This window comes from Equus asinus, chromosome 6 (assembly GCF_041296235.1).
Source record: "Equus asinus isolate D_3611 breed Donkey chromosome 6, EquAss-T2T_v2, whole genome shotgun sequence".
Taxonomy (NCBI): Eukaryota; Metazoa; Chordata; class Mammalia; order Perissodactyla; family Equidae; genus Equus; species Equus asinus.
In genome coordinates this window covers 66,220,205-66,242,832 of record NC_091795.1, presented here as the reverse complement: position 1 = coordinate 66,242,832, position 22,628 = coordinate 66,220,205, and the positions used below count along the sequence as shown (strand labels likewise).

Below are 22,628 nucleotides of genomic sequence, written 5' to 3'. Positions count from 1 at the left end.
AAGTAATTACACTTTTCAGAAAAACTATTAAAAAAAAAGCTTTCCCTCATCAGCTATTTGGTTACCCTGTTACTCAACCAGTACAGAATTATTTCCAGAAATTTACCAGTTTGCAGAATTTCACGCCATAGCAACCCTTGGTCATCACAAGTGACCAAACGATGATCTTCTAAGATGTTTAAAAAACATTTTTTTATTGTGGTCATAATTATTTGTAACATTGTGAAAATTTTTCAGTTGTACATTATTATTTGTCAGACACCATATAAGTGTGCCCCTTCACCCCTTGTGCCCACCCCCCAACTCCCTTCCCCCTGGTAACCATTAAACTGTTCTTTTTGTCCATAAGTTCATTTGTTCCACAAATAAGTGAAATCATACAGTGTTTCTTTCTCTGTCTGGCTTATTTCACTTAACATAACACCCTCAAGGTCCACCCATGTGGTTGCTAATTGGATGATTTTGTCTTTTTTATGGCTGAGTAGTATTCCATTGTGGATACATACATACATACATACACACACACACCTTCTTTATCTAATCATCAGTTGATAGGCACCTGGATTTCTTCCACATCTTGGCTATTGTGAATAGTGTTACAATGAACATAGGGGAGAATAAGTCTCTTTGAATTGTTGCTTTCAAGTTCTTTGGATAAATACCCAGTAGTGGGATGGCTGGATCATATGGTATTTCTATTTTTAATTTTTTGAGAAATCTCCGTACTGTTTTCCATAGTGGCTGCACCAGTTTGCATTCCCACTAGCACTGTATGAGGGTCTCTTTTTTCTCCACAACCTCTCCAACATTTGTTATTTTTTGTCTTGGTGATTATAGCCATTTTAATGGGTGTAAGGTGATATCTAAGTGTTTTTTTTTTAAGATTTTATTTTTCCTTTTTCTCCTAAAGTCCCCCAGTACATAGTTGTGTATTTTTAGTTGTGGGTCCTTCTAGTTGTGGCATGTGGGATACCGCCTCAGCATGGCTTGATGAGTGGTGCCACGTCCTTGCCCAGGATTCGAACTGGCAAAACCCTGGGTTGCCGAAGCAGAGGACGCAAACTTAATCACTCGGCCATGGGGTTGGCCCCTAAGTGTAGTTTTGATTTGCATGTTCCTGATGATTAGTGATGCTGAGCATCTTTTCATGTGCCTATTGGCCATGTGTATATCATCTCTGGAAAAATGTTCATATCCTCTGCCCATTTTTTGGTTGGGTTGTTTGTTTTTTTGTAGTTCAGTTGTGTGAGTTCTTTATATATTATGGAGATTAACCCTTCATTGGATATATGATTTGCAAATATCTTCTCCCAGTTGGTGGGTTGGTTTTCATTTTGATCCTGGTTTCCTTTGCTTTCTAGAAGCTCTTCAGTCTGATGAAGACCCACTTGTTTATTTATTTTTTTTGTTTCACTTATCCAAGTAGACATGGTATTCAAACAGATTCCTTTAGGGCTGATGTCAAAGAGTGGACTGCCTATATTTTCTTCTAAAAGTTTTATGGTTTTGGGTCTCACATTCAAGTCTTTGGTCCATTTTGAGTATTTTTGTGTATGGAGAAAGATGCTGGTCTACTTTCACTATTTCGCATGTGGCTGTCCAGTTTTCCCAGCACCATTTATTGAAGAGATTTTCCTTTCTGCATTCTGTGTTTTGGCTCCTTTGTCAAAGATTAGCTGTCTGTACATGTGTGGTTTTATTTCTGGGCTTTCAATTCTGTTTCATTGATCTGTGTGCCTGTTTTTGTACCAGTACCATGCTGTTTTGATTACTATAGCTTTGTAATCTTTTAAGATATTTTTAAAAATTAACTTTCCTTATATTGAAATAGAATTCACATAAAATAAAAATTCACCATTTTAAAGGGTACTATTCGGTGGTTTTTACAATATTCACAAAGTAGGAAACTATCATCACTACCTAATTTCAGGATTTTTTGTGTATGTGTGAGGAAGAGTGGCCCTGAGCTCACATCTGTTGCCAATCTTCCTCTTTTTGCTTGAGGAAGATTGCCCCTGAGCTAACATCGGGGCCAATCTTTCTCCATTTTGTACTTGGGACGCTGCCACAGCACAGCTGGATGAGCGCTGTGTGGGCCTGCGGCCAGGATCCAAACCTGCAAAACTCGGATGGCCACAGCAGAGCGTGCAAACCCAGCCACTAAGCCACCAGGCCGGCCCCAAATTCCAGGATATTTTTATCACTTCAAAATGAAATTTTTCACATCAGTAGTCATTCCAAATCCTCCCACACTAGGCAAGCACTAATCTACTTTCTGTCTCTATGGATTTGCCTATTCTGGACATTTCATATTCAAGGGATCATGTAATACGCAGCCTTTTTGTCTGGATTCTTTCCTTTGACTGTTCTCAAGGTTCACCCATGTTACAACATTTATCAGTATGTCTTTCTTTTTATGGCTGAATAATATTCCATTGTATGGATAAAGCATATTTTAAAAATCCACTCTTCATTCAACAGACATTTGGATTATTTCTACTTTTTGACTATTATGGATAATAACGCTATGAACATTCATGTAGAAGTTTTTGTGTGAATATGTTTTCATTTCTCTCAGGTATATACCTAGAAGTGGTAATGCTGGGTCATATGGTAACTCTATGTTAACCTTTTGAGGAACTGCCAAAGTGGCAATACCGTTTTAGATTCTCACCAGCAATGTATAAGGGTTCCAGTTTCACCAATTCTCTAAATCCTCCCCAAAACTCGTTATTGTCCATCTTTTTTATTACAGCTGCCTTAGTGAGTACGAAATGATACCTCATTGTGGTTTTGATTTGCATTTCCCTAATGATTAATGACGTTAAACATTTTTTCATGTGTTTATTGGCTATTTCTACATCTTTTTTGGAGGAACGTACTCAAATTCTTTGTCCATTTTTTAATTGGGTTGTAGTGTTTCTCTTTTGTGTTGTTTTGTTTTTTGAGGAAGATTAGCCCTGAGCTAACATCTGCTGCCAATCCTCCTCTTTTTGCTGAGGAAGACTGGCCCTGACCTAACACCTGTGCCCATCTTCCTCTACTTTATATGCAGGACACCTGCCACAGCATGGCTTGATAAGTGGTGCCATGTCCGCACCTGGGATCCGAACCAATGAACCCCAGGTGGCCAAAGCAGAACGTGCAAACTTAACTGCTGCGCCACCGGGCCAGCCCCAATTGGGTTGTCTTTTTACCGTTAAGTTATAACAGCTCTTTATATATTCTGGATATAAGTCAAATATATGATTATCAGATATATCACTTGCAGATATTTTCTCCCATTCTGTCAGTTGTCTTTTCATTTTCTTGATGGTATCCTTTGGAATGTAGAAATTTTAAATTTTGATCACCTCTAATTTATCTGTCTTTTTTCTTTTGATGCTTATGCTTTAGGTGTCACATCTAAGAAACTGTTACCTAATCCAAGATCACAAAGATTTACACTTACGTTTTCTTCTAAAAGATTTATCGTCTAGCTCTTACATTTAGGATTTTGATCCATTTTGAGTTAATTTTTGAATATGGTGTAAGATAGGAAGCAAAGTCACTCTTTTGTATGTGGACATTCAGTTGTAGAAGTACCATTTGTTGAACATATTGTTCAACATTGAATTTAATCGTCTTAGCATCTTTTTTACCAATGTTAGGTTTTATTTCTAGACTCTTAATTCCATTCCATTGATTTATATATGTCTGTCCTTATGCCAGTACACTGTTTTGACTGCTGCTTTGTAGTAAGTTTTGAAATTTGCACACGTGAGTCCTCCAACTCTGTTCTTTTTCAAGACTGTTTTGGCTATTCTGAGTCTCTTGCATTTCCATCTGAATTTTGGGGTCATCTTGTAAATTTCTGCAAAAAATTCAGATGGACTTTTAACAGAGATTATATTAAATCCGTAGATCAATTTGGGGAATGTTGTCATCTTAACAATAATAGTTTTTCTAGTCTATGAACATGGAATACCTTTCCATTTACTTAGGGCTTCTTTAATTTCTTTCAACAATGTTTTATAATTTCCAGTGTACAAGGCTCGCACTTCTTTTGTTAAATTTCTTCCTAGGTATTTTAATCTTTTTGATGCTATTATAAATTGAACTGTTTTCTTAATTTCATCTTTAGGTTGTTCATTGTCAGTGTACAAAAATACAATTGATTTTTGTATATTGATCTGTGTCCTGTTTATTGCTGAACTCGTTTATTAGCTCTAACGTTTTGTGTGTGTGGATTCCTTAGGATTTTCCATATATAAGATCATGTCACTGAAAAACATAGTTTTGCATCTTCCTTTCCAACGTGGCTGACTTTTTTCTTTCTTTTTCTTGCCTAACTGCCCTACCTACAACCTTCAGTACAATGTTGAAAAGATGTGACAAGATTGGATATCCTTGTCTTGTTCCTGACAAGGATACACTGTACATTAAGTACATGGTTAGCTACAGGTTTTCCAGTGATACCCTTCGCTAGGTCGAGAAAGTTCCCTTCCATTCCTAGTTTATTGAGCGTTTTTAACATGAAATGGTGTTGGATTTTGTCAAATGTTTTTCCTACATCTGCTTAAATGATTACATAGTTTTTGCCCTTTAGTCTCTTCATATAGCGTATTACATTAATTGATTTTCAATGGAAAAGTTGAAAAATATATATTCTATGTTTTAAAAGTGTAGACGTTACAGAGCATAACACTAAAGAAAGTTATTGCAAATGTAGAGCAAAATAACTAGCATGGAAGACTCTACTTGTTACTTAAGATAGAAAAGGTCCCTATATTTCTGTGCAATAGTATAAATGGTTCACGGACACCTGTTTCAGGTATTTTTTATTTTTGAATACTTCATTCATATTTTCTGTCCCTGTCCACTATTAAAGCTAATGAGGAGGGAAATTAAGTAGAAGTACAGTGAGAAAGAGGTTGTGACTGACTGACAAACTACATTATCAATTCCTAAATTATTGATAGTAAATGTTAATGTGAATCATTGATGTTAAATCTGAATGTGATTAATGAAAAAGGTCATTAATGGTGCTAATATATTTGGAAAAACTCATGTCAATGAAAACATGTCCTGTTTGGGAAGGATGGATCAGAGAGAATGCAAGTAAAAAGGAGAGTAACAATAGAAAAGAGTAAGTAGTAATTAAGTTAGAAATGCAGAGAACAGAAAGGCTGACAAATAACTCCAGCTAGAATCAATCCTTATCACAAGAAAAACACCAGAGAATTTTCCTGTTCCTGCACCTCCTTCTCCACCAAGCCCCCAACATATAGTTGATAGGAACTTGGTATTCAGCTGCAAACTAACAACTGCTACCAAAGCGTTTCCCTTCTATTCACTGAGAATATACTTTTTCTCTTCTTTCTGGCATGAAAAAGCTTCCATACAGGCTTCTGTAAGATATAGAAGAGTCAGGTAAATGAAAAGAAAATCAGGTTTCACAAACCTGTGTGTGTATGGATAAGTGTGTATGCATGTATATCTGTTCGTGTGTACATATGTATATATTTTTCTTACATATGTATGATTCTTTCTTTTTTTTTTCCAAAGATTGGGAACTGAGCTAACATCTGTTGCCAATCTTCTTTTTCTCCTCCCCTTCCCCCTCCTTCTTTCTTTCCTTTCCTCCTCCTCCTCCGTCCTCCCCCCTCCTCCTGCTCCCCCTCTTCCTCCTCCCCCAAACCCCCCAGTACATGGTTGTACATTCTAGTTGTAGGTCTGTCTGGTTGTGCCACGTGGGATGCCACCTCAGCATGGCCTGACAAGCAGTACCATGTCCATGCCCAGGATCTGAACCAGTGAGACCCTGGGCCGCCGAAGCAGAGCACACGAACTTAACCACTTGGCCCTGGGGCAGGCCCCTGATTTTTCTTATATAATATAAATGCTCCCTTGACAAATATTTAAAAAATATGAATGGAGAGCCCACAATGTGCAATCACTTTGTGGTATGGTCATTTACACATCATGCACCTTCACCCTTAATACACAGTCATGTCCTTGAGCTTGGGATCTGCATATAATATTATAAAATACTTTGTCTAGGGTATACGGTGGCAGTTAATAGTAGAAAGAAATACTTTTTGAAAAAGTTAAATGAGATTTGGATTCTAATTTGCCTTCCATGACTTCTTAGACATGTGACCTTGAAAAGGACACTTAAAACTTTATGTCACAAGTCCCTTATCTGTAATTCCAAAAAGACTGTACTGGGATTTCTGGGTCTACGATCAAGGGGAGGCCAACCATGTTCCGAAGTTCATGGTGACCTGCTTTTAAAGTAGCAAAACACCTTTCCCATGAGAAGACAAAAGAAGAAAGAGAGCCTCTACTAGCCCATACACCACCTACATGTGAATTAGAAAAAAGTACTCTTCCTGTGAGTGAATAAGCTCAAACTAACACATGTAATAAGGAGAGCATGGCTGGGTTTCAGCACCACACAGCTCTCAGCCTGGCGCCCTTGTGCAAATCTCACAGCTACCAAAGGGCCTGGAGACGTTGCATCAACAGAGGCAGAGAGTACACACGGCAGCGTTACTGGGAATATCTGAAAGGCTTTTTTTCTTCCTCTGAAACCCACTGCCCACTGTGAACCAGAGTTGCACTGACAGAAGCAAACTAAAGATATACCAGATAGAAATATAAACCCAGTGTGTGTCTTAGAAGGACCCTCAAGCGGCATAATCAGTGGAGTCTCTGGGAAAGATGGAAAGATGAGTTACCTGCCTTGCAATGAGGATGCAGCAAAAGAAGATCAGGTATTAAACAGTTACTGAACATAAAAAGGAGAATGCCCAAAAATGTCTCAGTTTCCAAAAACTGCCCAGAAAATTCTCAGTTTCCATATTATGTACCTAAAAAATTACTTTCCAGTACCTAAATTTTTAACTAAACTAGCTTCATCTCCAAAAAAAATGTCAAAGATTATCTCTTGTCACCATCTTTACCAACACCTCTCTATTCTCGAGCCACCACCATCTCTTGGAAGAACTATTACAATAGCCTATTGATGGCTGTCTTCTGTCCCTCTTGCCACCTTATAATTGAGTCTCCACTTCTGACTACAACAGTCAGATCTCATCACTCCTCTACTGTGAAATTCTCTCATGTAGGATTTTCAATAGCAGTTGGAGCCATAGTTTCAAACCCTAGGTCCGTCCCACCTATACCCATGGAGGATGTGGCTCATCCAGGCATTTCCAGACTCATGAGACACGACATCACAGGATATGGAATCTGGCTTCTCTTAGCAGCTGTCCATGGGTTATACCAACACCTGCCCAAGTTACCTTAATGCCCCAACAGCTGAACTTTGACGAGTAACAGACAGGAAATGAGACTGATTCAAGAAGTGGTAGTTTCCCATGGCCTGGCTAAAAGATGACCACATGGCTATAAGATATGCCACATGAGCAGACACTCAGCTAAGTTTCCCTACAAGGGTAAGGCCCACTTGGTAATGTCTTTCCTCTTTCCTTCATTCTTGCTGCTTTGGGCTGGTATCACTCAATAAAAACTTAGCACTCAGGCCACTCCTCCAGCTTTGTTTTCCAAGGAACAGGGCCAAAACTCTGCGTGGTAGGTAATGCACCTTCTCTGTATTCCTATAACACCCAAAACTTTCCCCTATAAGAGCAGAGATTCTGGAGTCAGAAAGATGATAGTTATGTGTCCTTAGACAAAGTTATTTTGCCTCTCTGAGTCTTGTTTTCCTTATCTGTAAAGTGGGGATTATAATAACGGAAGCTACCTCACGGGATTCTGAGCATTAACTGAGATAATCAATGTAAATGATGGCAGGCACATGGAAAATACTCAATAAGACAATGATTATTATGATTATGTCTTATTTATCCTTGTATTTCTAGTGCTTAATACATCGTCTGCAACATAGTAGGTATACCTAATGAATAACATGTTTACAGCAATACATTTCTCTATATTTTAAAAATGTCTAATAGGTGGTGAAGATTGAGAGATTTGTATGGTCTCAATACAAAAGATTGAGGAATCTGTAAAAACAAATTAAATACATACATGAATGCTTCCTGGAAAATTTTCCTTTACTGCAAAATTAAGTTCATTTTACTTGTGTTTTCTTCTCTTCTAACTTATTAGGAAAAACAATTAAATCAAAAATATAGATGTAGTCACCATTAGGCACAAGATACATCCCTCAGAAGATGTGTACAAGTCAGATTTCTGTAAACCAAACCATATTTCACATGCAATCAGGAAAAATCAGTCTTTAAATTACTTCAACAGAGAATATTGTAGTAAACTGTTTTGTAAAATCAAGAGTTCTTTACATTCACTGATTATATTGATTTATAATTTTGGTGTATCTTAGATTAGGTTTTTTTAAGGAAGGAAACATAACAATCAATATATTAAAAGTCAAAGTATGGATCATTATAGCTATGATGTTTATTTTCTCTAGTAAAGCAAACAAACTGAATAGAAACAAAAAGATTCCTCCATAACCAGGGTTAAAAAGGATGACCCCCGAAAATAAAACTATATATAAGCACTCATACATACTTATGCAGTCTTTGTGGATATGTGTGCATGTAAATGCTACACACATATAAAGCCCACATAGAAAAAAGAGGAAGAAAATCATCAGAATGGGCCAATAATGATTACATCTGTATGGGAGTTTGACAGGTGACTTCTACTTTTTTGTTTATGCTTTTCTTTATTTCAAAATTTCTTCAGTGCACATGTGTTACTATTTAAAAGGCCTCAAAAAAGACTTTTTAAAAAAATGAACCACTTATTTCTGATACTTCGGTTTGGCTAAAAAGTTGCAAAAGTCAGCAGGTTTCACTCTCTGAAAGCCCTTTCACAGAGAACATTCCTTTGTTCATCTTGAATTAATGGCTTGAAGAAAACAATACCGATATTTTTGGCAATCAGTTTTATGATCTCTAGTTTTCCTGATGGTCAAGCCACATTCCTACCTCTATGACTCTACTGACGGTACACAGGTAATACTCCGCTTCTTGTAAATGAGAAAGGTAAACACTGTGTCCTCAGGACTACTTAGGCAATACTCCCAGACAGAATTTCAGACGTTTGTCTTTCTTACAGGAAGATGCACAATTTTCCAGGAAAGAGTTGGCAACCCTGAGGATTCCTCTTTACATTAAGACTCTGCACCTTTGGCTACATGGCAATATACTGACTCAATTAGAGGCTTATCATACAGTTATGAAATGGTTTCTGTAGCTCACTAATTGGAAAGCCTGGCTTTCTAGTAAATTCTCCATTTTGTAGGTAAAGCATTACAGTTCACCTTCTTTTCACCTCTCTCTTTGCTAGTCAAGCACCTACAAACCATAGGTTAGTCTCCTCTGTTCTAGAAGGCATAATGATGTAGGAAAACAATAAAATCATGCTGTTTCTCACAGGAATCATGAAAAAACATGTGAAGGATTACTTTCTTTCATCCAACAACTATACTGGGTATTGCCAACTATCTTTAGAGTTCTGAATCAAAAAGTTTCTCAATACTGATCATATTACCAAAAAAAGCGACTCGGTATTTAACTTCCTGCATTTTAATGCTTTGTGAGTGTTGATTTTTTTCATCTTTTCATAGAGTATATTTATAGTATTCACACAATACACTGATAACCAGAACCTACAGCATCCAAAAGAAAGACACATTAAGATAATAAGAGTCGTTCTGCTTCCAGTTCAACGTCACTAATTATTAGGAAAATGCAAATCAAAGCCAGAATGAGACACTACTTCACACATGTTAGGACGGCTATGATAAAAAAAAAAAGAAATGGAAAATAAGTGTTGGCGAGGATGTGAAGAAAATGGAACTCCTGTGTGCTGCTGACAGGAGTATAAACGCTGCTGTGACTGTGGAATACAGTTCGGCAGCACCTCAAAAAGTTAAACACAGAATTACCATGTGATATACAGAGAAGAACTGAGAGCAGGGACTCAAACAGATACTTGTACACCAACGTTCACTGCAACATTATTTGCAATAGCCAAAAGGAAAAAACCTAAATGTCCATCAACAGATGAACAGATAAAGAAAATATCATATACACATACAATGGAACATATTATTCAGCCTTCAAAAAATGAAATTATGATACATGCTATACACCATGGATGAACCCTGAAAACACTAAGGGAAATAATCCAGACATGAAAGGACAAATATTGTACGATTTGATTTCACTTAAATGAGGTACCTGGAATAGGCAGATTCATGGAGACAGAAAGGAGAACAGAGGTTACCAAGGGCTGGGGGAGGGGATGACGGGGAGTTACTATTTAATGGGTACAGAGCTTCCATTTGGGATGATGAAACAGTTCTGAAAATGAATAGTGGTGATGATTGCACAACACTGTGAATATACTTAATGCCACTGACTTGTATGCTTAAAAAGGATTAAAACAGTAAATTTTTAAAAAGAGATAATAGACAGTTTAAACAAAAATAATGTAGTGTGGGTTTACAACATACATAAAAGTTAAATGCATAATAACAGCACAAAGACTGAGCGGAGAGAAACGGAAGCACGTCCTGTTGGGTTCTCATACTTTAAGTGAAGTGGTGTGACGTCACTTGGGGGTAGACTGTGATATTAAAGGCCCTAGAGCAATCGCTAAAATAAAACAGATGAGCCAACAAAGGAGGCAGAACGCACCCATAAGATACCAAGAGTCAAATGGAGCTGGATGCCAGGATTTATCCCTTAGAGAAACTCCTTGATAAAATGTGGTACCTATTTTTTATCATCCAGTGAAAGGTTAGTTTATTAAAACCTACTCAGAAGTATAATTAAGTCAATGAAAATAAATGGCAAAAGCACTTACTGCCCAGACCGGTGATGTAAAGCCCAGAATCGCAGCCTTAGCCCCATCAGCAATATAAGGAATAACATTTCCGCCTAGACGTGTATCTCTGTACAAGGCTCTCAGGATATTTAAAGCATGAACCTAGAATCAAAAGTTCAAACTTAGTTGTGGGTTGAAGACCATGGTCATTCTAAATCTGTACGAAGTCAATAGCATAGCCTCAAAACAAAAAAAAACCCAAATTACAAGAAATAATCCACAAATGAAACAGATTTTAATAAAACACACCTAATAACTGATAAATCAATTTTTTAAAAGTTAATAAGATTTGAACAATGAAATTAAAAAGTTTGATCCAGCAGACATACGTAGAATCCTGTACCTAACGAATAGAGACAACATACTCTTTTCAAGCACACACGAAACATTTATTTTTTTAAATGACCTGAAACCTAGCTACAAATAAAGTCTTATCAAATACCAAATAATTAATATCTTACAGATTATGCTCTGATTATAGTGAATTAAGTTAGAAATTGTTTTCTTTAAAAACTTTAAACACTGACACATTTTAAAACACTGGCCAAAGAAAAAATGTTTTAATCGTTACAGCTGAACAATAACAAAGATACTACACATCAACACTTTTGGGATGCACTTTAGGTATCCTATGTATCCTTGAGGTAATGCATACCTCAAATGCTTCTATCTAAAAAAAGACTAAAAATAAATGTGCTAAATGTCCAATTAAGACACTAGAAAAAGAACAATAAACTCAAAATAGAGAAGAAAATAAAAAAAGAGCAGAAAATCTGAAAATAGCAATGACATAACTAAGAGGATTAACAAAACCAAAAGCTGATTCTTTGAAATACAAACAAACCTCTGCCAAAACTAACCAAGAAGAGAGAGAAGAAAATAAGCAATATCATGAAGACCAAAGAGGACATGACTACAGATACATCAGAGAATAAAGCAAAAATAACACTGTGAATAATACTACCCTAATCAATTTGAGAAATTAAGGCAAAACAAATAATTTCCTAGAAAACAGAATTCATCAAAACAAATTCAAGGAGAAATCGAAAAGCCAGACAGATATTACCATTACATAAAGAAAATCAATAGTTAAAAATCTTACCCACAGACCAAAAAGAAAACAAAAAACCAAATCCAACAAAATAACCACAACAGTTAAAAAAGAAAAAAAGATCCACGATTTTATGGATGAATTCTACCAAAAATTCAAAGAATAGACAACCCCATGAATCCTAGCAAATAGTCAAAGAATAGATAATCCCAACCTTATATAAACTGTTTAGAGAAGACTCCCAAATTTCTTTTCTAAGTTTGGTACAGCCTGGCTATCAAAACAAGGTCAGGACAACTACTTTGGGAAGATGGTAGTATCTACTAAAGCTGAACATACACATATCCCATAACAATTCTTGGGTATCTACTCAAATGAAATGTACATATATGTTCACCATTAGGCATGCACAAGAATGTCCTTAAAAGTACTATTCTTAATAACCCAAATTTAAAAACGATCCAAATAGTCATCAAGAGAAGAATGGATAAATAAATTGTATAGTATTATAGAGCAATGAAAATGAATAAGTTACAATATGGATGGATATCATAAACATAATGTTGGTCAAAAGAAGCCATATCAAGAGTATCTAATGTATGATTTCATTTATATAAAATTCAAAAAAACAGGTAAAACTAAGGTGTTAAAGTTAGGCTAGTAGTTACTCTCAGGGAAAAGGTGCTGATTAAAAGGCAGCAAGAGGGGGCTTTCAGGTGCTAAAATGTTCTCTTCCTTGTGGGTTACACAAGTGCCCTCATTTTGTGAACTTGACTGAGGTACACATATGATCTGCACATGACTTTGTATATACACTGTAATTCAATAAAAAATTTCACATAAAAAATAGGGATAGGTACAGCATGAAAAAGGAAAATCACAGGCCAATTTCACTTATGAATACAGTGAAAATATGTAAAAATATTGCTTTGAAAATTTTTAAGTGAATTTAGCAATGTGTAAAAAAAAATTCATCACATCAAAGTTGGGGGTTCATTCTCTAGATGCAAAGACCGAATTATATTCAAAAGTCTATATAATTTAGGATGTTTGAAAATTCCAGAAGAAAACATTTATCTCAAAAGATGCTTGAAAGGATTCAATAAAATTCAATGTCCTTAATCAGATATAAGACAGGTTAAAACCCACAGCAAATATCAGAAACAATATAGGGATGCCTACTATCTTTATTTCTATACAAAACTGTACCAACAAGTTCCAGGCAGCAGAATAAGATAAGAAAATTTTTTTAAGAACAAGAATTCAAAAGGTAAAACAAATTTAGCATTACTGAGGATATGATTGTCTATAAAAAAAAATTCCAAAAGGATTTACGGACAAGTCATGAGTTGTATTACAACAATTCAGGTAGGATGCTGACTAAAAGCACAACAATAACAAAAAACTGCATTTTACACACTAGCAACATGTAATTTTTAAAATAGCATTTATAATTGCAAGAATAAATATGAAATATGTAGAAATAAATCTCTCAAAAGATCTATAAGACTTTTACAGAAAATTATTTTTAAAAATAATTAAAGACATTAAGGAAGATCCAAATAAATGGAGAAATAAGCCATGCTCGTGGACTGGAAGATTCAATACATTAAAAAAGTCATTTTGGGGGCCTGCCCAATGGCATAGTGATTAATTTCACATGCTCTGCTTTGGCAGCCTGGGGTTCACGGGTTTGGATCCCAGGCATGGATCTACACTCCGCTCATCAAACCCTGCTGTGGCAGCATCCCACATACAAAATAGAGGAAGACTGGCACAGATGTTAGCTCAGTGACAATGTTCCTCAAGCTAAAAGAGGAAGATTGGTAATGGATGTTACCTCAGAGACAATCTTCCTCACCAAAAAAAAAAAAGGTCATTTTCCACAAATAAATCAATAAATTTAAATTCCAACCAAAACTCAAAAAAGGCCTTTTGTTGAACCTAACAAGCTGATTCTAAAACTTATATGGAAGAGCAATGGGACAAATACAGCCAAGATAGTTCTGAAGAAAAAAAAGGGAGCTTCACCCTACCAGATATCACAACTTGTTAAAAAGATGTAGTAAGTAAAATAGTGATTTTGGCCCAGGGATAGACTAATAGACCAATAGAACAGAAGACAGAAACAGACATGCATATTGATAGAAACAGTACATGATAAAAGTGCTGTTATAAAGCAAGGGGAAAGGAGGTACTATATCAAAAATGCTTGTATTTTAGTTATCCAAATAGAAAATAGTAAAATTATTTTCTTACTTTACATGTCAACAAAAAGAAATTATGGGTGATGTAAAGACCAAAATGTGATAAATAAAACTTTAAAAACAAAATATAAAATATCTTTCTGACCTGGGGGTATGAAAGGACTTCTTAAACAAGATCCAAATGCACAAATCATAACAGGAAAAGCTGACATATTCCATTTTAGTAAAATTTAAAACTTCCATGTAACAATACAAACCATAAGCAAAGTGAAAAGAGAAGCCATAGATTGAAAGAAGATATGTGTAATTCAAATAACCAAAAGGAATTAATATCAGGGAAGTTAATTTTAAACCAACAAAAAACTCAACTCCTGCAAAACAAAGACAACCAAATTAAAAGTAGGCAGTCTTTAAATAGGCAATTCACAGAAGTAATCCAAAAGAGTAATAAATACATGAAAAGATGTGAGAGCTAGCCAGTTATTGGAGAAATACAAAATAAAACTGGGAAACACCATGTCATACCAAGTAGAAAGGGAAAACCTGGATACAATGAAAGACTGTTCAGAAATTTAAATGAACTTGGAGCTTACTAATCTTAAAAAATAATGTTGAGTGAAAAATCCAAACTATAAAAAGACGTGTAGATGATACCACTCTTGCAAAAAGAAAAAGGTCATAAAAGAATGAAAAAAATGCATGGGAATGATTTGGGTCACTGACTACAGCTGAGGAGGAAGAAATGGGAATGGGATGGGGAGGAACCCACAGTGTAAGCAATTATACCTGTAATGTTTTACTTCTTAAACTTGGAATTGGTTTCAGGGATGGTGATTAGTCACTGCACATTTTTAGGTACTGAAACATTTCACAGATACATTAAAAAAATAATAAAGAAGTAAGCCATGGGAGGGGAGAAGGAAAGCAAATCATCAACTAACGCCTGGAAGACTGGTCAGAGACAACATTTTAAAATTTTACCAATTTAATCAAAATGATGACTAAAATGCCATTTACAATCTCGAAGTAGAATAGGACAATAATTATCCAGCACTCTTTAAAACCAACTCCATTATTTTTAGATGTTCCTATAAAAAATAGTACTTTTAAAAGAGTGATAATCTAGGAAAAAGGAACTAATTGTATTTTCATATTTTGTTGGAAAATAAAATGATCACTTTGGAAAGGTGATTAATAACATTTTATTTAAAATTTCCAAAGAAATAAGTTTCACAGCTTATAGTCATATGCCACTGTGTGCCATATGTTAATGAAGGCCATCCTCTCCACCAGTCCACATTCTAGCCAATGGGCTCTGCTTTAACATGCTCTAAAAGAAAACCAAATGTACTTACTGTACTTGATGGTAAACCTGAGCTCTCAGTCTGTTCTCTGACCTAGTCTGGACCTCCCACAGTTGGGCAGGAACGTCCAGCTGTGAAGCATTTACTGAGAAGGCCTAGACAAGGAGGATCTGACAGGTCGTTACTACCGCGGAGTGGAGTGGAGGAGAGCTGTGTGGAGTGCTCAGCCCAACTCCAGCCACACACACGTGTACATACTTACCCAACTTCAGCAGTGACTAAAAGGCACTAAGTATTAGCTAAAATTAAAATGTTAATATGCCAAAAGTTAGACACTACATCTTAGGGAAAGATTCAACTGTTGAATTACAAAATTTGTATCAACTCAAAGAAGCACACATAAAATTTTAAAGTGATGGCACACTCATTTTAAAATTTTTAGATGCAACAGTAATATTATAAAATAGTTTATCTAAGTTGGATGTTTTCACCAGAGTTTAAAAATAGTCCACTTTGGTCAATATCCATCAACTAAAGCAGTGGTTTATTCTGTGGGCAGAAAAAATCAAACCAAAACAAAACAAAACAAAAAGACATCCAAATAAGCTTCAAATGTCTGTCCTATCTTCCAGTTCTATATCTTTAGCAGACATTTTTTTCTTCTTCTTTTAAGTACAGCAAAGATTTAAAACCACTGTCTCCCTAGCAGGGTTTGTGTGTTCCCATTATTACCTGGGGGACTGTGCTCGGTGAGTCATCTGTAGGCCCAGCCAAAGAGATTAACTCTTTCATTGTTATTTTCAACAAGTCCATTTTGCCTTTCTTAGGCTCAGATGCCAACAGTGCCTACGGAAAATCAACGTAAAATTAACAGGGCTCTTATTTTACATACGCCTATTTGCTACTTCCCAGAATCAATTCCAAAACGTAAAATCCCCTTTATAAAAACATGTGGTATCAAGCAAGTTAATTAAGTCATGCGGCCCTGGGCCAGTAGCTTAACCTCTCCCTCCCTCAGAGGCTCCTTCTGTAAAATCAGGTGAAGGTGATATCATGGAATCTCTAAAGTCACTTCCCGTTTGCTTGTTAATTATATCATTTTAAGAGGTTGAGAATGGCTCTTGTTGACAAATCTTTTAGGACCATAATTAGGTGGCAGGTCTCAGATACAATAAGCAACTCATTTTTAGTAATAAATTTCTTTCTTTCAAATTTCTTAAGTTTCTTGTTAAGGATTTGGAAACTCCCTGAAGACTGATCAGTTATTTAATTCTTCACAAAAGAGTCTCTACCTGGAAGACTATGAAACCGCAGCATCAGAAACTCCATGGGACAAAGGGAATACTATAAACCGCAAAGCAGTCCTGTATTTGAATTTTGGGGAGCTGTTTTTTCACTTTGTGTCTAACATTTTGCCAATGTTTAATAAACATAAAAATAGGATACAAACCACTTGAGGCAATAAAAAGGAATGAGGTACTGATAGACGCTACGACGTGGATGAACACTGAAAACATTGCGCTAAGTGAAAGCAGACAGACAAAAGACCACATGCTGTATGATTCCACTTACAAGAAATGTCCAGAATAGACAAATCTATAGAGACAGAAAATAGATTAGCGGTTGTGTGGGGCTGGGAATAGCAAGGGTATTTCATACGCATGTAGCTACGGGCTCCTGAGAGTGCAAGTTTCAAGCTACACAGCTTCTTCTGATGCACTTTATAATCCATAAAAGAGGAAAGTAAAGATATATACACAGAACAGTCAGGTTTAAAAGAGAAATTTCTCACAGTATATTTATGCTTAGAAAATATATATACTATTTTTTTAATGATCATTCCAAAAGAACTTTATATCTGTCTACATAAAAGGTAAGCTCATAAACTAAGCACTGTGGTCAGTTTTTCTCCATTGCTAACACTAGGCAAAGGTTTCCACCAAAACAAGAATACATAACTTTATTGGTAAGTTACCCTAAGAGAAATGTGGCCTCTCTGAGTAGATTTTTCTAATAATTTAGATTTTATTCAACTAAAATAAATAGGAAAGCTATATGCAACTGTTGAAATGTCTTCTGGGAACCACAGCTTTTTTCCCCCCAAGAACTGCGCATAGTTATGACACACTCTCCAAGGATGGGCTAAGAAAGCACAGGTCCTGATGGCTCCATCCTATGACCAATGTTTAGTACTAGCTGGGAACTAGAGGTGGAATAAGCATATAGCACAAACATGCAACCAGACCTTGCTGTTGCCTTCACATTTGTCCTCAGACAGACGAATGAGGCAAAAACACGCCAGGTCAGAATGAACTACAGGTGGGAGAATGAACCACACTGATCCAGATGGGTCGGATCAGAGAGGAATTGACTTCTGAAGGTCACCAAAATCCATCCAGCAGAACTACCTCGATGAGCTTTGTATCAGATGAACACGTCTGCAACTGATGCCCATTGTTATTAAAAAAAAAACCATGACTTTGGGAATTTGAGGGAGGAATAAGAAAAAGAAGGAAAAAATGCAGGGGCATTAAAAAACAGAGACTTCATTTCACTTAATTTCATTGCTTTTATTACACCATCCTCATTCCTGGATTTTATCTTATTGAATATTAAACAAAGGCTTCTCAGGATGGGGTCTGATTTAGTATTGTGAAGACTTTGGTTTTATTCTTTAGATTCATGAAGGTGACAGCCTCTTAATTTCAACAATGTAGAAATAAAATATCTTTCTACCAAACAGCAATATCTGGGTGTGCTGACATGGACCAATCTTTAAGATATAATGTTAAGTGAAAAAAAGCAAGGGGGAAAATGGTGTGTATAGTATGCTTTCATCTATGTTAAAACAAAGAAAATGCACTCACACACACCCTTTCTCATATGCAGAGGGGTTCAAGAGTCATGCTGCCTGGGCTCAAGTCTTTGCTCTGTTCTTACTACGTCTGTGGCCTTTGGCAAGTCACTTAACTTTTCTAATCACCAGTTTCTTCATCGATAACATATGTATGATAACAGGACCTATCTCATGGGGCTTGAGGGAGGATTAAATGAGATAATATATGTGAAATAACCACTTATAAATGTTAGCTACTATTAGGATTATTTTATGCATGGACATTTTATGGATGGATTCAAAGAAACTGTTAACACTGGTTGCCTACAGAGAGTCTTAAGGGTCTTGAAATGAGAAGACTATCTTTTCTAATTAAAAAAAGGCAATGTGCACTTCCTGGAAGTGAGCAATAAATGTGCCACAGTGATGTCTGCCTACTTAAATCACAGGCGGAAATCTATACCAACCTCTGTTCATATTACAAGACTGACTTCTTAGAGGGTTCATTCCAAGAATAGACCTGTCACAGGAACACACTGTCCACACATTAAAGCAAAGCCACAAATGCTACAGTGGTGAAAAGACAGAAATAACCCTCATGCAATATGCTCACTCTCATGTCAAGGGGATCAGAATACACTATTATGAAAAAGCAAGCAAACAGCCACGGTCCTATAGATAAGTACCTGTATGTAGAAAGGAATCCCAGCACTGCGCCTTGTAGTGCAGAGTTTAGACGAAGGATTGCTGCATTTAATTTCCTCTAAAACATTCCACAACCACTGTTCTGGCAGCTTTTGCAGACTCACATTATGGCATCTAAAAGGCATATATAAAGCAAACATTTGGAATTATCAGGTACCAAAAAGTAGAAGTACAAACTATTGATACACATTAACACTGTCAGAAAAGAATAAATATCCTTACATTTGGAGGGACGGAAACTAAAAAAGGTCTCACTTTCTACTTTTCACCTACTTTCCTCTTTATTATGGGTCTTAGGATTTGAAGCAATTCTTAGGGGACCGCCGTCGTATATGTGGTCTGTCGTTGACTGAAACGTCATTATGCAGCACATGACTGCATATATATATTACACTAAAGAAGACAATTTTAAAAGTTTGACATGGGCCTAAAAATATTAGTTCAGCCATAAATGTTACAATCAAATCTTCCTATCCCAGCAGGCTCTGTGATTTTAAAGGTTTCCTTTTAGCATGGCTTAAAATCCACCACCTCACTCCTGTTTCTTCCCACTCACTCCCCTCAACACCAAAACCAGCCACTAACAATCTGAACCATGAGATTAAAAGAGATTCAAAGGCATAACAACCAAATCCAAAGTGTGAACCTTGTTTATATTCCAACTTGAACAAAACAAATGTAAAAAATTTCCTCATAGAGATATTATATGACACCAAAGAATTATTTATAGCATGTGCCAATGGCACTGTGGACACAGAAGACAGTGTCCATATGTTTTAGAGACGCACACTGAAGTGTTTAAGAGTAAAAATAACAAACAGGGCTGTACTTTCTAACACTTCAGCAAATCGCAATGAAAGGAATAGATGAAGCAAGCGTGGCAAAACTGTGATAACTGTTGAACCTGGGTGATAGGGAAAGGGGTTCATTCTATTATTCTCTCTACTTTTATATACAGGTGTATATATATGTTTGAAATTTTTATGTTTATATAGTTTATATATTTATATATGTTTAAAATTTGTATTTGAAAATTTTCTTAATAAAAATGATCCATTTATATATTTGAAATTTTTTATAATAAAAATAATCCTCTTACACTTTTACATTTATAAGGATTGAAGTTACTTCCCATTAGTGGAGTTATATCTTTTAAAAATGAAGATTAATGCCTTGTGTCTCATGGAATAACTTCTCTAGTTTATTACTAACATGGCCAGCTTGGTATAACCCTCACACAGCTGCCCAGTCAAAAACTGAAATGCAAATTCCTCGGAGCTGTTACTTAAGTGCTAAGGATACAGTTATGGATCACTGCCTTCTTTTGCTCATTCTTCATTGTCTTTTAAGTATATTTGGGTTAATTTACACCACAATGGATGAGCAGGGAAAAGAAAAACAAAAAGGAGAATTAAAGCAAAGTCATCTTTTTGTGATCTAACCATGCAAGAAAAAGTTGGAGTCACAGAGGTGAAAAAAGTAAAAACTACTTGACCTAAGATTATCTGTGGATTTCATTTACATGTATTTTTCTCCCCCACCTCAGGACTATTGGCCATGTAGGACTAGCTTATAGATAATGCTGCAGTCTAAGGTCAAGTCTCTGGTAGGAATTCACCATGTAGGAAAAACTAAGAGGGAAAGAAACTGCAGGAGACGAAGGATATTTTCCTGTTTCCTTATTTTCCTATCAAGTGCACTGAAATACTCTAGTTCAGTAATGCTCCTTAGCCCTGTCAGTGAGCCTCTCCTGGGCCTCCCTGAGCTGGCACACAGAGGTTCTAGCAAAATCAACCAATCTGAGAAGGCAGGCAGGTCTGGGATCAGAGTGGACCACCTCACCATGCATCACCCTTCCTTGCCTGAACTTACAATGGCTCCTGACTGTTAACAAATCTTGATCTAACTCCTTTTCCTTCCTGATCAAATTTTCCACTTTAAAGATCACCTATGACCTGGTCCTAACTCTCCTACTTGAATCAAACCTTAAAAATTCCTACACAGCTCTTCTGCTTTAATAAGGTTGTTCACTTTGCTGGTTCCCATCCTAACATACACCACACACACAGACCCACTCTCTCTCTCCATATTCCCAACTAAGCAGTTGCTTATGGTCTCCACACTTAACCCTATTCACACAAATTGGTGAAACTTCCTCCAAATATTGCATCTCACAAGGACCTTTCCTTTCTCGAAGCTTCTAATGTACTTAGAGCACAAGGTATACGTGGGTCAACAAAGTGCCACGGAAGGAATGGAATCTGAGTTGGACTTTAAAAGATGAGTAGGCAGAATAGTGCAAGGTCCACATATGTAGGATTGAGGAAGTAGATGAGATGAGTGAAAAAGGCCCCAGAGCCAATTCCCTAATTTAGATTCTTGGCTATTACAACCATAAACAGTTAACCAGGTCTATTTATTCCCTTGAGTGTTGCATACTAACACTAAATGCTCCTTGTTAATTTGGGGGATTTAAAAAACAAAGGCCAGAAGAATGTTCAACAAGGTCAAGGCTGGCCAAGTGCCCTCAACAGAGCCCTCTCTGCCCACTGCCAAGGATCCAGGAACCTCAGAAGCTCTGGGAAATACTCAAGGCGCCAGATCCTACCATCTAGTCCAAACCTTGTTCTATTCTGGAATTCCCCAGGATCATTTTCTGCAAAATCCTTCAATTGTCTGGTTTCCAATTTGCACTTTGCTGTTGGACCATATTTATCTGATTCCCTTGCCTCCTAGCTCTGCTTCTCTCCCAGACCAGTTCTGCCCCAACAGCCACACAAGGGAATCGGTCCAACAATAGAACTCCCACCCTTTTTACTAAAATGAAACATGTTATATTTTAAACAAAGTGCACTTATAAGTTTTGTTTAAATTATCATACTGGAAATATATTTGCCTACCACTAAGGAAAGAAAAACATTTACTGAATGCCTATTGTATAATATAATCAGATACAACATGAGGCTTTTCACACTTTATGTTTCCTTGCAACAAACAAATCTGTGAGAAGGTATTTTCCCCAACTAACAGATGAGAAAGTATATCACAGTGGTTAGGAGGACAGACTATGGAGCCAAGTTATTTACTTTAGAATCTTTGCTTTGCCACCTAATAGCTGTGTGATCCAGGGCAAGTTACAAAACCTCTCCATTTCTCACTTTCCTCTCCTATAAGATGAAAGTTGTTGGGAAGATTAAAACAGTTCATTCTTGCAGAGTGTTTAATAAGTTCTTAAGAGTTGTTTTATAAAATTATTGTCTATTATTATGAGAAAAGCAAGTTTTAAAGAGTTTCAATTGAACTTCTGATAGAGATAGAACAGCTGGTTTACATTTTAACAAGACACATCCCCTCCACAACACATATTAATAATAACCAAAACATACAAATAGAATCCTAAAACCAAGTGAGCTCAAAAATAAGATAATTATCTGAGTAAAACAGAATAGAAATGCAAAGCAGTGAGTGTGCTGATCGCAGAGATCTGAAGGGTTACAGCTCTAGAAGCAGCAGTGATGGCCAGGAAGTCAGTTCCTGTGGAGTAACTCACCATTCTCCCATGAAGTGGGGAATTTTAGCAGCTTCCTCTCCCACGAAGGGCTGAAAGGGGCTACTGCCAGAGTTGCTGGGGCTGCAGCAGTAGGAAAAGCCATGGG

The 22,628-nt window shown here is 36.5% G+C and overlaps 1 protein-coding gene across 6 annotated transcripts in view; it reads right to left on the bottom strand.

The window, feature by feature from the left end:
- The window catches only part of THADA (THADA armadillo repeat containing), a 307,081-nt gene that overhangs the window by 218,962 nt on the left and 65,491 nt on the right, over positions 1–22,628 (bottom strand). For all 6 annotated transcript variants that reach the window (XR_006529036.2, XM_044772317.2, XM_070512173.1 and 3 more), the window contains exons 23-25: positions 18,954–19,086; positions 16,164–16,277; positions 10,849–10,971 (exon numbers count right to left, since the gene is read on the bottom strand). Coding sequence is in view for 5 of the 6 variants with exons in the window: in XM_044772317.2 (XP_044628252.2) it covers positions 10,849–10,971; positions 16,164–16,277; positions 18,954–19,086 (370 nt within the window). In the remaining variant the exon portion in view is untranslated. The remainder of the gene's footprint in view (positions 1–10,848; positions 10,972–16,163; positions 16,278–18,953; positions 19,087–22,628) is intronic.